Raw genomic sequence first — 16,924 nt, 5'->3', positions numbered from 1 at the left:
AGTTAATCTCCGTCACTGCTCTGGACCGGTGGGTGGGTGTAGCCCCTTGAACGCCCTGCAGTCGTCTTCTTTAAATTCATGTGTGATGGGGGCTCTTGATGGTGCTCCAGCCAGAACACAAGTGTGCATCAAGTGGACCTGGAGTTGACAACAGCTGAGCCGCCGCAGGCAGCTGAAGCAGGAGCTGGAGCTGGAGCAGAAATATCCAGCCTTGTACACCGCAAACAGGATGATTTCCTGGAATGATTATGGATTTAATTCGTCGTCGTAATTTTGAACTACTGGCCTTCACAATCCTCATCTCATCAGTGTTTGTGATAGATGGTAAGTGACTGTTTTAGTGCTTCTGGCTCCGAGCTGGCTTTCAGTTTATATGCTTGGACTTATTACATGTGACAAAGTTGTTATTGGTATCAAGTAATGTTTGAAAATCAAACATTTTCATTTTGGGACCAAAGAGGGACATTTTTAATTGATTTCTTTTATTTGTTACAATTATTGTTATTATTGGTATTTTAAAACCTAAATGAAAACTGTGTAAAACACGACTATCCACTGCATGTTTAATTTGAGTTTACTTATGGGCTTGAATTTAAATCAGGTCTCAGCCTCGAATCAGACTTGAATTTCAATTGCAAGACTGCGGGGTGACATCACTGCTTGTAGTAATCGCTGCACATTGTGGGACTGAAAAGATGAATAAATAGACCCAAAAGTGGTGGTGGTGGTGGGGGGCAACATCCATTGGCTGTAAAAGCAGAATACTGTGGAGGGTTGGTGGATGTGCACAAGAGATCAAGTAAATAAAGGGTCTGTTGCATGTTTCTGGGGCTTTGCGGAAAGATCCAATAAGGACGTGTCTTCTTATCACCCCTGTGACAAACACACACATAAAGCAGCAGCGACATGCATCAGTGTGGAGGAGATGTCAGGTGCTCCACATGTGCCATTGGAAAGCCTCCAGATAGGGCCCAACAAAGGCCCTTGGACACGATTAGCATATGAAAAAAGCCTTACATGCAGCGGGAGGGGATGTGTGGATGGATAGAGCCGGGTCTCAAATGAGGAGCTGAATGCTCTGAACTGTGCCTCGGGGGGGAAATGCTGAATGACCAGTAGAGCCAGTAAAAAAAAAAAAAAAAAAAAAACGGCAGCAAAAAAAAAAAAAAAGATAAAAAGACTAAGGCATCAGTTTTCAGAATTTCTTAAAGAAAAAAAGTAAGACATACTCTCTGGCCATACACCACTGAAACATTTGCAATCTGGTCACAGCATCAGCTTTTATATTAATGACGGGTGATGTAGGCTACTGATGCTCCGTGATACCCTTGATCTCCATCATACCCCAAAGGACATATGGCTATACCTCCGTCACACTGAGTCAAAGTCTAGACATGTATAAGCTTCTGCCAGAGAACCCTGCTGCTGTCTGTGAAGCTGAGTGACCTCAAGCTATGACACAGGACTGGGTTGTGAGTTAAGGACGGTGAAGCACCTCGTCTAATTGCACTTCCGTCTGTCTCGCTGTGGTCGACCAGCATGATTGTGCACTTGAGGGATGATTGCTGCATGTGATTGCTGGAACAATAGCTCTGCTTACATTTGTGATCCACAGCTTCATAATGATTTGGCTTTGCAACATGTATTGAGGGAAACGTGCCACAGTCCCAAAAGACATATATCCAGTTTGCAGCTGCACATTTCTCATCTCGTCATCCCAAACCAGTTGCAGTCTTCTTGTTATCTCATAAAAGCCACACTTCTTTAGCTGATGGGAAGCCTTCTTTTGGGTGTAATCATGTCCTTGCGTATTCTTCATTATGAGGATCAGTGAGATGCTGTTCTCATTTGTTCTGCCTGGAGTCTGCCAATGTTGAGATGCTTCACCAGCAGCTTTTGGTCTCTGCCGTTTTCAAGTTTATGATCATAGCCGAAGAGAGTCACTCCAGGCAGACATAATATATGATTTTAGAGGGAAAAACTCTGACGCATCACAGGCTTGATGCTCTCAAGAAGTTTGGTTTAGAAGTCGTCCATCATACTGTAATTGAATCATTATAAATATACAGATATGGGAACTCATCAAACTTTACTTGGTGGATGTTTTCAGGGGTTTATGAAGCACTTTTTTTTTTTGGTTTAACTATCTTAAATTGCTCTTGTGTTTTTTGGTTTTTGCTTTTTCTGTAATCTCTATATAAGACATGTTCGTGCTCCGTCATAAAGAAATGACAGCACTTTGTTCTGCCAATACTTGAAAAGTTTAAGGAAATTTACACAAATGGTCACAATTTACAAAATGTTGCCCTTAAGTGCTGCTGATGTAATTGAATATTGATACGTCAGCGGTTTATGAAATCGTCTTATTTTGAAAAAAAATGAGTAATGATAGCTGATTAAAATGCAGTGTAACGTGGAATAAATATACCTTGAAACATCATGTAGATGTTGCCATGGCAACAGCCAAACACTAGAAGTGGTTACCATGACAAGCCAACATGATGTCTTGAGAGGCTCATTAAAACACGTATTGATGTCCGTCATTCGGACAGACAACAACAGTTGTAACAATTGCTACATATATAATAATTTAACAGATATTTTAATTTAAAAGCATCTACATTGCACAGGAAGATAAGTGTGGTTTTTTTTTATTTCTGGACTTCAGGTTCGTTAATATTGGCTACAGACCAAGCATGTGTGACGTGAGATTAGCAGTCAGCATGATTCAAGCTCTGACATGGAGGCTCATCGTCCCTGGATTTAAAAGAACCAGCGTTTAGAATGTGGAGTTTTACCTGCTAAGGGAGGATAAGCACCTCCTGTAATACTTAGAGCTGTTTATTATTGTAAGCTCATGTAGAAATTGTAATTGCCCACACTTTACCTCGAGTCATCAGGGAGGTTCAGTTTGTGGGATTAGGAGGGTCAGAAGGAGTTAAAATACAGTCGTATTTAAAGCGGCTTTTAATAATGATGCCCTCTGCTATTAAAACTTGTTATCCTCACAGGTACATCCTCTGACAACCTGCCTCCATCTGTCGACCACTGCTCCCCGAACCCATGCCAAAACCGGGCAATATGTCGAGTCAGCGGGGACGGATACTCTTGTTTCTGTGTGCCGGGTTTCCAGGGCGCTCGCTGTCAGATCGACGTAAACGAGTGTGTTTCACAGCCCTGCAGGAACGGAGCCACCTGTGAGGACAGAGTGGGCCGATTCTCCTGTGTGTGTCCCACCGGGTTCACTGGTGAGTGCTGCTCTCCCGGTGCATCTCTGACATGTGACACAATGTTTTAATCCTAAAATAAACAGATGGTTTTGCGATAAGACATCCATTGTGTTGGGATGCAGTGTAATGTGACAAGTGGGGGGCCTCAGTTCAGGATCTGTTTGCTCCTGTTAATTGATCAATCTATAGCATTCTGGGGTGTGTGTATTAAATATCACGTATTGTACAACAATACTTTGACTGATGTGGGGGTTTTTTCGAGTGACAAACAGCTACACAGAGAAGCTTTGCTTTGAGGGGAAAAGAACAATCCACACATGATCACAGCTCATCGACATGAAAGTCCCCCCCCCCCCCAACCCCCCCTCCACCCGCCTCAGCTGCAGCAGGCCCGACTCCCGCCCTCTGACATCTGTGTGGCTTTCATGTTCACAGGGGTCGCCTGCGAGGTCCAGATTGATGAGTGTCAATCACAGCCATGTCTCAATGGCGGAGGTTGCCATGGCTACGCAGGGGGCTTCACTTGCACCTGCGTTGCCGGTTTTCAAGGACAGCGGTGTGAAATCAACATCGACGGGTGCCAGGAGCAGCCATGCCAAAATGGAGCTCTGTGTATAGATGGGGTGAATGAGTAAGTACTCTGGCCCCGGTCTTTGAGCGCCTCTGAATTAGATTGATTGATATAGATTCATGACAAAACTTCAATGGGCTTGCAACAAATTCTTGAAAGGAAGAAAAAGACATAACTTGAATATTACAGGCTTGACTCATTTCAACAGGCTTGATATAATGTAAACTCTGATTTGGAAATGTAAAGCTTGCTTCTTGCTTGCTTTTGTGATTTTAATCGAAACAAATATCCTCAGCTCATCACAAGAAAGAAAATACTAAATGTGTGAATGATTGTCAGGTTCTTGTAATCCTCACTCAACCTCCTGTCTCTACATTTTTAACATGTAAACATTTATGGTGCAATTTAAAATAATGTGAATATGTTTCTATGTAAAGGGACGATCATGTAACATTTTAAACCTCGCAAATCTCCACTGCCGTTTCTCAATTCAGTCTTCAGATAGATTCAGTAAAAAAATTTATGAAACAACTTGCCGTGTGATGATCAAACAATGCAAAGTACAGGAGAATACAATATATCGACAATTGAGCATGACTCTTCCTATAAAAATAGCAGGCACCAAGTAAATCTTAAATAAATACGTGATTCCTGTAAAATAGCTTGGAGATATCTAAATCTGGATCGAGCTTAAGCTTTGCAGATTGAGTTTCAGATCTCAGTTCCTCTGACAGAAAATGTTTGTTGAGAGAAGATTTACTGTAAAAAAATCATCTTTCAACAAACATTTTCAACAAATCATCTACAGTGTAGATGATTTGCATTAAGTGGGAATTGTGTAGATTCTACACAATTCCCACTTAATGCATTACGTTTTACGACCACAGGGGGGCTTTCCATATCTGTGGACCCGAGGAAATGAAAATTGTTTTGGATGACATTGATACGGTCAATATTAATGAAATAATCAAAACTCAATTTTCTTGGGAACATGGTAACGTCGTGACGTTTTTTGTTGTTGTTGTTTTTGCCAGCTACAGGTGCGACTGCTCTCAAACAGGCTTCACAGGTCAACACTGTGAGATCCCCCCACCAACACCACCACCGTGCTCATACGAGCCCTGCTTCAACAGCGCCACCTGTCACGACAATCTGGGGAACTACACCTGTGAGTGCTGGCCTGGTAAGACACTCGTCCTTGTTTTTGTTTTTTGGGGGATTTTTTTCTTAGTTTAAAAGCTAAATATAGGCATGTCAATTTTGACTTCCAGTGTTTCGCAATCCGACAATAGACACTGAATTAATTAGGATCTTTCATAAAAAAGATATATATCATGAGAAGGTAAATTAAACACCAGATTATGAAAAGAAGTGCCAAGAATGAAACTTAGATGGAAGCACCCAAATCTAAAAATACTGAAGGCTAGCCACGTCTGTTTTAAATATTAATTGAATGGCCGAATCATAATAAGCATTGTAATTGTTGAGGTAGAGTATTGATTTGTTCATCTTGGTTTAGTAAATTAAGTTAACACGTTCTCTTTCTAAAGATTAGTTCAATTGACCAATGAATTGACATGGAGGATAGTTCCTCATGGCAACATCATGCTGGTTACGTCTTTATGTGTTTAAGGGCATGTTGACATTTACATTTTACAGCCATTCATGTTTATGAATAAATTAATAGAATCACTTTATGAACACGTGTATACTGCATGTTGTAAGTCCTGCTGATTTTATGTATATTTTATATTGAACCAAGCCAGTATCTCCTTCGTTGTTCCAGGGTTTGAGGGAAGTCGCTGTGAGAGAGACATCAGTGAGTGTCACAGCAGCCCTTGTATGCATGAAGGCCGCTGCATCGAGAGGTCGTGGCAGGTTTTCTATGGCAAAGAGCCTCTTCTACCTGAACACTACGACCACCAACACGCAGCAGGTTTCGTATGCAGCTGTCCTCCTGGAACAACAGGTACTTTCCTCAATCACTTAGTTCCAATTGATACTCATTGGATTTGACAGACATTGTGATGGAATAGTTCAACATTTCTCTTCCAAGTACTTACACATGTGAAAGTTGAACAATATGTATTGATATGTGGGAGTTGTGAGTTCATAAGAGCATCACCAGAGTAATTTTAGATGTGCAATTAATAAGAATTTACTTTAGTTTCCTAAATGTGATGCAGGCTTCTCCTGTTGAGCATCATAGAGCAGAAATGATTTGAGTGTCAGGTGGAGGCTTTTTCCCAGAAAAAAAAAATTACTTGATGCAAAAATAATTTGATGGTAAAAGTAGTAAATGTTTGATCAAAGTACAACTGAATGTGTTGCAGATTTATTAGAGGCAAACTGTTGTGCCTGGGCTCCAAGCTGTATAGGGGCTTGTACCTTAAAAAAAATAAAGGGAAATGATTTGCAAACATGTACATCTGCATGTATATATGCATGCATGCACAGGTGTGTACACATATGCAGGCATGTACAATTAATGTTAACATAAAAGAACATTAAATATTTTAGAATGCCACAGAAACTTTACAGTGATTTTAATAAACTTTTGTATCTTGGTTCAGGTAAAAAACAAACCAGAAATACCACTTTGAGTATAAAAACTGATACTTCAACGGTGTCAATGTCCAGTTAAAAGTGACAGGAACTAATTCATTGTTGGCCTGAGCCGTTTATAATGAAGCGATCCCTTCAAATATCAAGTTCTACTTCCAAATAGTAAAGTTGTGTTGCCCCCCAGTGGCAGTATTAGAAATAACACCGTGGTGTACAAATGTACCTGTTTCTTTGCAAAACAATAAATTCCAGAAGTTTAGTAAGGGTGTCATTTTATGGGGATATTGTCATTATTATTATAAAGGAGATGCATGATTGATTAAGTCCAGCAGCAAAATCAACAAAACTTTCTTTCAGGAGAGGGACTGTTTTCTCAGGAATTTATTTCTTCATCACAGTTTTACTTGCATCTTTCTGGGAGTCTGTCACTCCATTGCAAGATAAAAAAAAAAACACCATTATCGGGAGAAAAACAAAAAACTACATCAGGAATAATAACAGGTGATATTGTTTTATATAAGGTAAACCGTTGGTGATTTGATGTCCAGGGGAAGACTGATGTAAAGCAGTCAAAGCTTCTATCTGTGCTTACAAAAGACTTGATCTGCAGGTTAGATCGTGAACGGCTGCCTGCTGAGAGTTGCGTTCTAAAAATCGACTCCCCTGCCCCTCGCAGTGGCACTGACTCAGTGAAGTCGCCAAATAGCATTAGCTTAATCCCCCAGGATCTGGCTTTACTGGTCTCCTGACTGGAGCTGCTCAGCCCTCAGACAAGGAGACAGCGAGCAGACCTGTGGCGGGATGGCCTGTCCACACACCGACTAATATGGTGTAGTCAGATAAGTGTGGGGTTGTGGTCGGGGGGAAAACGTGACGGCATCATGTGGATCCCCGCACCATGGATTTGGGGGATTTTGTTGCTTGGAACAGGTAACAGATATAGTTGTTTTCATACTGCTAGCTGTTGAGCAATGATTACATAACAGGTATTAGGTTCTTGCAGTACGCTCGCTGGAATATCTTCTACTGCGTTGCAGTGTGCCATGTAAATATATGCTCGAAAATAACAAGAATAACAAAGTGCCCGTGAATATAAACAACAAACCTTAAAGGTTTTAAACGGTGGATCCAGTTACCAGGACAGAGAAGTTTTAGTTTCACGTTTGACTGTGGTAACATGTGAACATAGGGCATTTTAAAAAATTGCAGTAAATGTTCTTCATTGCTCTGTTCTCAGGATCCCTCTGCCAAGAGGAAACAAACCAGTGTGACTCCAGTCCCTGCCAGAATGGGGGGAGATGTGAGAGCCGTGTTGGAGGCTACCACTGTCACTGCCTCAGACCGAGCCGTGACGGCGTCCTGTACGGTGGCGAAAACTGCCACGTGAAGTTAGTGGGCTGCGAGGGACATGAATGCCAGAACCAAGGCGCCTGCTCTCCCTTGCTGCTGGACGGGACTCACGTCTATACCTGCACTTGCTCGCCTGGATTCACGGGGCCTCTCTGTCATGTTCCCACCACGTTTTCCTTCGAACGCAGAGGCTACTTGCTGCTGCAGAATCCCCTGGCGGATGTCGAGGTGGCCTGCAATATCACCCTGAGCTTTAAGACCGTTCTGCCCCGGGCCCTGTTGTTCCAGCGTAACACCCGGGGGCTCCTGCTCAGGCTGGAGCTGGTAGGAGGGCAACTCCGCCTCACCCTGACAAGGGAGACCGCTGCTGGGGCGGAGGAGGCCGAGAGCCCCATCCAGGTGCTGGAGCTTATGCACAACGTCACTGACGGGCAGTGGTATTCTGTCGAGGCTGTTCTCGGAAACTGGCTCCTCGGTCTCAAACTGCTGAATGATGCCGAGAGGTGTGCGACGCAGCAGTGTCACAAGGTGGCCCCCATCATCAGCAGCGTGGTCGGACGAGTGTCGCCTCCTCAAAACACATTCATTGGAGGAATGCGGCGGGACTCCGGCGGCCCCAATGCCTACACTGCCCTCCCTGGATTCATTGGCTGCATGCAGGATGTGTTTGTGGACTGGCAGCTCATCGTCCCCGAGGAATGGCTGAGTGATTCTGCCGTTAACGTGTCCCCCGGCTGCAGCCACAGGGACCGCTGCCTCGACGTGCCTTGTCAAAACAGAGGACAGTGTGTGAACCTGTGGCAGAGCCACCAGTGCCAGTGTCCAAGGCCTTACGAGGGGGAAGACTGCGAGGAAGGTATGCTCACCACTTTGAAATGATGAATCACAAACATATAAAACATTTAACACCTTTATGGAAAGTCATTTATACCAGCTGTTTACATACAATGTGCAAAAATCCCTTTACCCTTATCCCTTTTTGCCTGGGATTTGTTTTTTCCCCAAATTCGTTGTTTGTGTTGTTTAAGTACTTAGCACTTCTATTAAATTATGAGTGGTGTACAGGACAGTAGCTGCAGAATGATTATGGGGTATTTTACTTTTTTTTAATGATAATTTGATAAGGTTTATTAATCGTTGGCAGATATACAGCAGTAGCAGTGTGGGTCGGGTCTCCCCCAGTTATCACCAGAGAAGGAGCAGGAAAAATCAGAGACATAAATGGAGGTTAAAACCTTCTATTATTTCATCCAAATACACGTTGTGCAGAACTAATGTATTAACCAGGATAGATTATTATTCTGAGGTAAGCTTTAGTGCATTTATTGTTGTATTATTTGCAGATGTGTGTAGAATACTTAAAAACGAATGTAGTATTGGTATTTAGTATATTATTGCTCAAGCAAAAGTAAACAGTAAACATCCACTTGAGTAAAAGTATTACAATATTTCTATTCAAACCGACTCATCTTGTAATTACCAATAAGTCATTAAAATTCAATGTGAACATTCATATTCCAAACACATTTGCGTCAGATGATCTTTATTTCCTTACGAGAGACACGTAAACAGCACTGACTAGTCAGTATGAATTTAAACATATCTATGTATGTATTTTAAGCAAGGTACCACAGTATGATAAACACTGTCTTGAAAGATGTAGTTCTACCTCGTTTAAGTTTCATTTTTTCAGGTGAGTTAACCTGACGACTGTTTTCACATTTTTTGGACCTTGTATTAGGGTGACCAGATGTCGGTAATAAATTCATGACAATCTTGGCGCTTCACTTGAATTAGTAATTAGCTTTATTCATGTGAAGCTTGGCCCCAGCAGGGTGGAAGGCGTGCAGGTCTGCTGGGTTACTCAAGCCTAATGTCTCCAGTAGGTAATTAAATAACATCATCAGCAGGTAATACATAACAGAAGCTAAGGATTCGGAGATGAAGCTAATCAAAAGCCTCGCCAAAAGACAGAGGCAGAGATCCTCTTATCCTACGCACCGGATTAGGGATATCAAGGATTCTATTTTGGAAATAGTCCGAACATCCAAGGAAATGCTGCAGTGTTCAGCTGACGACAGACGGCCGGGAGAAATAAATGATAAGCCTGTTTTGGCTGCAGATTCTCTGAAACTTCCCCCTTTCTTCTGTCTGTGGGTACTTCGTAGGCGTCCGAGCCTGTCAAAAAAAAAAAGAAAAAGAAAAGAAAAGATCACAGATGTCTAATGGGATGATGCAAATCACATTTACTTTACACCTGCTCCAAATCCAAACACACACACACACACACACACACACACACACACACACACACACACACACACACACACACACACACAATGTGGAGTGTTCGTGAGCTTCTACGTGACGGGTTTGGTCAATCCTGTATATTCCTGCCCGTCTCATACAGTAAGATGACAAACCCACAGTGGAAAGTGCTGACGGGGGACACAGATCACAGACTTCATGAGGGCTGGTGGCGACTTAAATTTCCCCTGCATATGTTTGGAAGTACAACATGATCTGCTTGGATGTCTTTGCCTTTGTTACATAATATTCTTTTTAAAAACCAGTTTGATAATGGATTTTCCAATTCAAGTAGACGTAGAAAGAATTAATTTTACATCCCTCCATCACTGGAGCTAAAACCTGACACGGAGTAAACTATTTGAGCAGAACTGTGTCATTATTTTGTGACTTTCTATCTCAGAGTTATCATTTGAAATATTTTCTCTCTTTGCAGAACATGTGACTGCTCGCTTTGGGAACGAGGACTTTCCCAGTTACGCGGCGTTCACCATCACTGACGACCTGGGTCACAACCTTTCCATCTCCCTCTTCCTCCGCACGCGGAGGACCGGCGGGCTTCTTTTGGCACTGACCAGCAGCAGCAGCAGTCACTTCCTGCACATGTGGCTGGAAGAGGGCAGAGTGATGGTTCAGCTTAATAACTCTGAGATCCTGAAGTCACACAGCGCCGTTGACGATGGAGAAGTCCACTTTGTGAGTGTGGAGGTGGACGACGGTCACGTGACACTGTATGTCGCTTCTCAGAAACAAGGTGAAATGGAGGTTGGGGCAGTCGGTATCCAAGCAGGCGACTCTGTGTATGTGGGTGGCCTGCTGGAGGAGAGGGCGACTGCAGGGTTTGGTGGGTTTTTCAAAGGCTGCATTCAGGACCTGAGGATCAACGACAGGAGGCTGCAGTTCTTCGGGCTGGACACTTCGGTGAGATCTTACCCTCTGGACCTCATGGAGAATGTGACCGCTGGCTGCTCTGGGGACAACGCCTGCAGTGTGAGTGGACAAATTTTAGCATGGAGGGGGGGAAAAAATGATAAAGATGAAGCCATCACTTAAGTTAATCCTATTTCCGTCTTCAAACGAGATGTCACTAACTTTATTTGTTCGTCATCCTCAGAGAAATCCATGTCAAAATGGTGGAATTTGTTACTCAAAGTGGGACGACTTCAGCTGTGCCTGCCCCCCCAGTACAGTAGGGCGGCGCTGTGAGGAGGTGAAGTGGTGCGAGTTGTCACCCTGCCCTACAGATGCAGAGTGCAGGATGCTCAATCGAGGATATGAATGTAAGTGGTAGTGATAAGCAATACTACTGATTTTCTCGAGTTTTTTTTGCTCAAACAAATTTCATATTTATACTTTGTCCAAAATCTTAATGGCCAAAGTAAAGAGAATACAGTTCTTACAGACAATAGTGAAAAGCTGAATGGGGTCTGTTCAAGTTGTACACTTCCCCATCTGGATTGATTCCAGCCTCCTTTTTCCCAAAGTTAGATAAAGCTATTTGGCAGATAGATTGATGAATGGAACACAGTGTTATACTGTATAAATAGCCCACAAATATTTAACAATTATTTTTAACTTAGTGTTTGGAGTAGAAATAAATACATTAACATAACAGTGATCATTAATCCGACACATTTATGGGAAATATCAATTACATTTTGTTTATTTCCCTTACAAGTAATTCCCAAAACTTAACTTACATCATGTTTCAAGTGATTTACAAAATGACTTGAAATTAGGCCACATATCCTGAATGGTAAAAATAACCTAGGGTCCTGTGGCCCAGCTGGAAGAACAGGTTGTCATCCAATTTTACTGTTGACGGTTTGACACCCCAAAAGTAAAAACCCTTTTGAAACTCATGAGACTCTGCAAATGTGCTGTGAAAGTGAAGCTCATTCAAATCTGAAAGTCTTGTTGAGGTCCAACGTGAGGATCAGATGGCTCAGTGTTTTCTTGGTATTTCCCAGTTAGATAAACACACTTAAACCCAAACCAAGAGTTGTTTGAGTCAGAGCTGCTTGCATGTTATCCAACATCTGAGTGTTTGTGGATCGAGTCATTAGTACCCTAATTAGCTACTGATGTAATGAAGTGATGTAACGAACACAGTTATGTACGGACCTCCGTTTTCCCACACAGTGCTTTCTATGTGCTTTCTAACATTTTATTGGATTGAGGCCAGCTTGGTCTTTTTTTTGCTGGGATTAGTAATGATTGACCATCTGCGTTGTAATCCACGACATGGTCACTGAGGTATAAATACCTGCTCTTCAAAGGTATTGATATGAATGGACATCAGTGTCATTGGACAATTAAACATTATGCTATAATGATCTTATCTTTATGATGACTTTAAAAAAAAAAGACAGATTCCTGTGAAAGCTAGTCAAGCTTTTATTAAAGATATTAACATATTCAACTTTGAACTAAGTGTGTTGGAAAACATTGCTTTAATTATGACAAAAAAACGGTTCTCCACATAATTTATGTTGTAGAAGCCATTTCTGTTGTTCTCTGAGGCACATCGTATTTAATTAATATTATACTCTGCATTGACGTTTGAGAAACCCAATGGTGGACTTTTTAATGAAGTGAGTGGTACTAATGGAGATGCCACACATGATTAGCACACAGCTTTCATTATTTCAGAGTACTGTAAATTAACTAATTGTGTGGCCAACAGTCTTTAATAATCTTGAATATGAAACGGACATTTCTGTTACACGTACAAATGCTCTGCTAATAGCTGGAACATCGCCTTTCATGGGAGATGTAGCGATTATTTCCCTGAGTGTCACTTAAAAAAATAAAATCCACTCTGAATTATTTTTTTAAACCCCCATATAAATGTAATTGCTCAACATTTAAGTAATTTCAATCAGTATAAGGTTAAGCTGTTGTTATGACTGTACGAATATAGTACTGATTTTTGGAAATTGTCCAGTAGGCTTGAAATAATTGAGTCCAGTAAGATCAAGCGTCTCCCTCTTTACTTTGTGGGAATTGTTTATTAAGGTTGACAGCTGGGCACATTGCTGGTTAAACACATGTTTCCCTATTCCAGGTTACACCAATGCGACCTTCCTGGATGAGAGCACTGTGATGACCTATCGGGGAAATGGCTTCACATCCCGTAACCTGACTAGCATCTCCCTCAACCTGCGCACCAGGAAGCGCAACGCGGCGATTCTTCACGCGGAAAAAGGCTCGGCCTTCGTCACAGTCTCTGTCCAGGACGGCCTCCTCTTCATGGAGCTTCAGAGCGTCTCCACGGGGGACGGCGAGGTGAGGGGGGAGGACGGGGGAGTCAGCGGCGTGTCTACGGTCAGTCTCAGCAGCAGGAGGCCGGTCAGCGATGGCGAGTGGCACAATGTGCACTTGTTTATGGCTGCACCGTGGGCACAGGCCTCCCGGTGGACACTGGTGCTGGACGAAGAAGTAGAAGAGGCCACTGCCTCCAGGAATCATGGGGGAAACTTGGACTTCCTCAGACAGGAGGTGGACATATTTTTAGGGGGCCTGGCCCCCGATGCTGGCTGGTCCCTGGCTGGTTGCCTGGGCACTGTGGAGCTGAGTGGCGTTGCTCTACCTTATTTCACCTCCTCCGACGTGAACCTCCCACGCCTCCAGGAAGAGACATTTATCCGCCTGTCGCTGCATTCGCCGCTGGTGGGCTGCAGCGGGGCCTCGGTGTGCGAGCCCAACCCCTGCCTGAACCGGGGCGAGTGCCAAGACCTCTTCAACACCTACAACTGCAGCTGTGCGGAGGGCTGGGCCGGGAGGCACTGCAACTTCTTCAGGGACACCTGCGCTTCCAACCCCTGCGTCCACGGCAACTGCAGCGTCAACGGGCTGACCTACGAGTGCGCCTGTGAGTTCGGCTACGCGGGCGTGGACTGCGAGGAGGAGGTCGACGTGTGTGAAAACCACCTGTGTGCCCATGGAGGCACCTGTTTGCACGGGCCGGACCGGTACGCCTGCCTCTGTGCTGAGAACTACACTGGACCGCTCTGCAAGTAAGTCCAGACGTCACCATAGATTAGATCCACTCGTTCGTCCAAAATGTGTGTTTTTGGCCTTCTCCAGTTGAGTGCTTGTGGAAAACCCACACATAGGGAACATGCAACGACCACATAATGATAATTACGGGTGGATTATCCTTTCTGTATTTGTATTTAAAGCAAGATTTTATCTTTATGGGAACTGTGGTTTTTCTTCGCCGCTGAACTTAAAAGCAGAGCAAAATCTACTATATAGCATCACCATTTTGTGGTGACCGATAGAGACTTGTATAGCCGAGCAGAGACGAGACGATCATACTCTGAATATTTCATGACTCTCAGATGACTTCACTCCCCCCCCCCCCCACAAGAACGGCACCGAAAGCTTAGTTAGTAAACATGAAACACACAAATAAATGCTCCAAAATTGCACAGACAAGGGACCGTGGCACAACACAAACAAAATCCTTCACTGTAAATGCCTCTACATCTCTGCCTCTGTTCAGCATTTCAACCACGCCTGCAGTGAGCCTCTCAGAAGCTGCATTTCTATTCTAGTGTCAGCCAGAAAAGGCCTCAGTCTGCTGTGGTGTCTCACTACACAAGGCGCTCTGGTTCAGCGCCAGTTTCTTTCCCCTGTCATCTACCGTTTGCCTGGGAGAACCAGCAGGGGAACGCCTCGGAGCATTTATCCTGTAAACACACAGCCTTTTGCATTTTGCCTCTTTTGCAGAAGGGGGGAAAAAAAAACCAAAAAAAAAAACCTTTGCAAGTGTCTCGCTAAGCAAGCCACCAGTCAAGCGTTCTCCCTTTACTGGGAACATCTCCTCTATAAAGTTTTCATCAAAATGAGTTCCTTTTGTTTGCCTCTCTTGTTTGTGCCTCTTTCTTCCTCGTTTCACCACCTTTCTTTCTGTTCCTCCACAGTGAGCGCGTTGAAGAAATTCCATGGTACATTGTTGTCAAAAATGTGTGAGTTTTTTTTTTTCTTCCCCCCCCTTTTATTTTTCACGTGTTCCCAGGTGTCTGTTTCCTGTTAGATATTTGTCTCTCAAACGTCATGTAGGATTCCTCCTGTTTTTGTGCGTTCAAATGTATTCAACAAAATGCCAAGCAAAGCAAATATTAACACTCCCTCTGACATTGTTTGTTTTCAAATGAGCCGACCACGTTTTTAAAATGAGTGACAGCTGTAGTTCAAAAAATGACTGCCGGCACCCTGACAAAGATTTACCTGCCAAAATTGTACGCTTTCCAAAATAAAATGTGCACTTCCCGAACGGTAAAGGAACAGTTTCAACTTACCAAGAGATACATAACATTCATGGAACAGAGCCACTGTGCTTCAGGCAAACTTAAAGGTTACTGAGGCCAAAGAGAGATAGTTGACTTTTTCACTGCTGTACATGTGATTTGACATCCCACTGGTAAACGGTTGCCAGAGGTCTGTAATCGTATTAGCCTGGTCGCCTCCTAAGCCTCTTTGTCTCCCCAGTGGGGAACAGTCGGAGAGAGCAAACAATGCAGCTCCTGTTTGTCTGATGCTTTTGCTTCCGGCGGGAAAGACGCCGCCAAAAACGGCTGCACTCACCCCCTCACAAACACCTCAACACAGCCTTACGTAGCAAAGGAGAGAAACCTGCCTTTATGTGCTCTTATATTCTATATTGTCTGACCATCTCCTGCCAGACGACCAAAGCTGCCGGTTTCCGTCTGCGGCGACGACAACAGAAATTACACCTGCTTCAATGGCGGAAACTGTACTGAGCGGGAGCTTTCCTGCGACTGTTCACCAGGATTCATCGGTCACAGGTAATTAAAAAAAAAAAAAAAGGAAACATCATTCAACATCCATCCATCAGCCTCACCAATGATCCCTAATGTTCACGGGGACATTTCAAACTCCTCACAACAAGCCCCTGTAGACTATTAAGCCTATTTGTGTTTTCTCAGTGTCGTGACTGTTGCACAGTAGTTGTTGTTGTTGTTGTTGTTTTCACGTTGTTTCCTCCTGGCCCGTCACGCCGTGTCTCTGCAGGTGTGAGCAGGAGGTGGATGAGTGCAAGTCCAACCCCTGTCTGAACGGCGGCTACTGCCGCAACCTCATCAACAAGTTTATCTGTGTGTGCGACATGAGCTTCGCTGGAGACGTGTGCCAGACGGACGTAAGCGACATTTACTTTTACGTGGCAGTGCTGCTGTGGCAGAACCTCTTCCAGCTGCTCTCCTACCTCATCCTCAGGCTGGACGATGAGCCAGAGGTGGACTGGGGGGAAAACGACTGAGTGTGTGTGTGTGTGCAGGTTTCTCTGCAAGGGTCGGCACTGGTCTTTGGGGACTGTGCAGTTTGATACAAACTGCAGGGGGAGATGCTGAAGACAAGCGCGTCACATTCTCTCTTTAAACATCAAGTTTAGAAAACCACAAAGCTCTTTTGTGCCTTTGAATTGAAATTTCATAACAATAAGCACTTTATATTAACTAGCGATAGGTATTATCAAGTTCCCTGTCCGTAGAAACTGGAGAGAATACGTCTGTGTAAATGAGAGTGAGGTAGATGAGGTGGTGAAGAGGGGAGTCAAGTCCCTGGGGGGGGGGGGTCAACCATACAGAGCAATAGGCAGGGCAATAGAGGTAAAGAAGAAGAGGGTGCAGGCGGGATGGAGACAGGCATCAGAGCTGATGTGACGATAGTGGTAAGAGTCAAAGAGAAGGTCCAGAAGGACTTAGTGAGACCTCTGATGCATGATTTGGAAACTGTGTCTAAAAGCGTCTGAAGGCGGCAGAAATCAAGACGCGGAGATTTTAATTGGAAGTGACCATGACCAGCCTGGACACCATGTCCAGGACCTGGACATGGGTGGTGTAACAGTGGAGGAGGCGGGGGACAGGATTAG

General features: G+C 43.8%; 1 protein-coding gene across 1 annotated transcript in view; it reads left to right on the top strand.

The window, feature by feature from the left end:
• Positions 1 to 248: 248 nt before the first annotated feature.
• Positions 249 to 16,924, top strand: part of crb1 (crumbs cell polarity complex component 1) — a gene marked incomplete at both ends in the record, with an annotated part of 22,649 nt that continues 5,973 nt past the window's right edge. Inside the window, 12 exons of the mRNA XM_080506898.1 lie at positions 249 to 324; positions 3,012 to 3,248; positions 3,666 to 3,861; positions 4,836 to 4,984; positions 5,588 to 5,770; positions 7,604 to 8,572; positions 10,460 to 11,013; positions 11,138 to 11,303; positions 13,091 to 14,042; positions 14,955 to 14,999; positions 15,717 to 15,839; positions 16,066 to 16,192. Coding sequence (XP_080363024.1) covers positions 249 to 324; positions 3,012 to 3,248; positions 3,666 to 3,861; positions 4,836 to 4,984; positions 5,588 to 5,770; positions 7,604 to 8,572; positions 10,460 to 11,013; positions 11,138 to 11,303; positions 13,091 to 14,042; positions 14,955 to 14,999; positions 15,717 to 15,839; positions 16,066 to 16,192 — 3,777 coding nt within the window. The remainder of the gene's footprint in view (positions 325 to 3,011; positions 3,249 to 3,665; positions 3,862 to 4,835; positions 4,985 to 5,587; positions 5,771 to 7,603; positions 8,573 to 10,459; positions 11,014 to 11,137; positions 11,304 to 13,090; positions 14,043 to 14,954; positions 15,000 to 15,716; positions 15,840 to 16,065; positions 16,193 to 16,924) is intronic.

Source organism: Blennius ocellaris (assembly GCF_963422515.1).
Source record: "Blennius ocellaris genome assembly, chromosome: 12".
In the NCBI taxonomy this organism is placed as follows: Eukaryota; Metazoa; Chordata; class Actinopteri; order Blenniiformes; family Blenniidae; genus Blennius; species Blennius ocellaris.
This window is presented reverse-complemented; position numbering and strand designations above follow the sequence as displayed.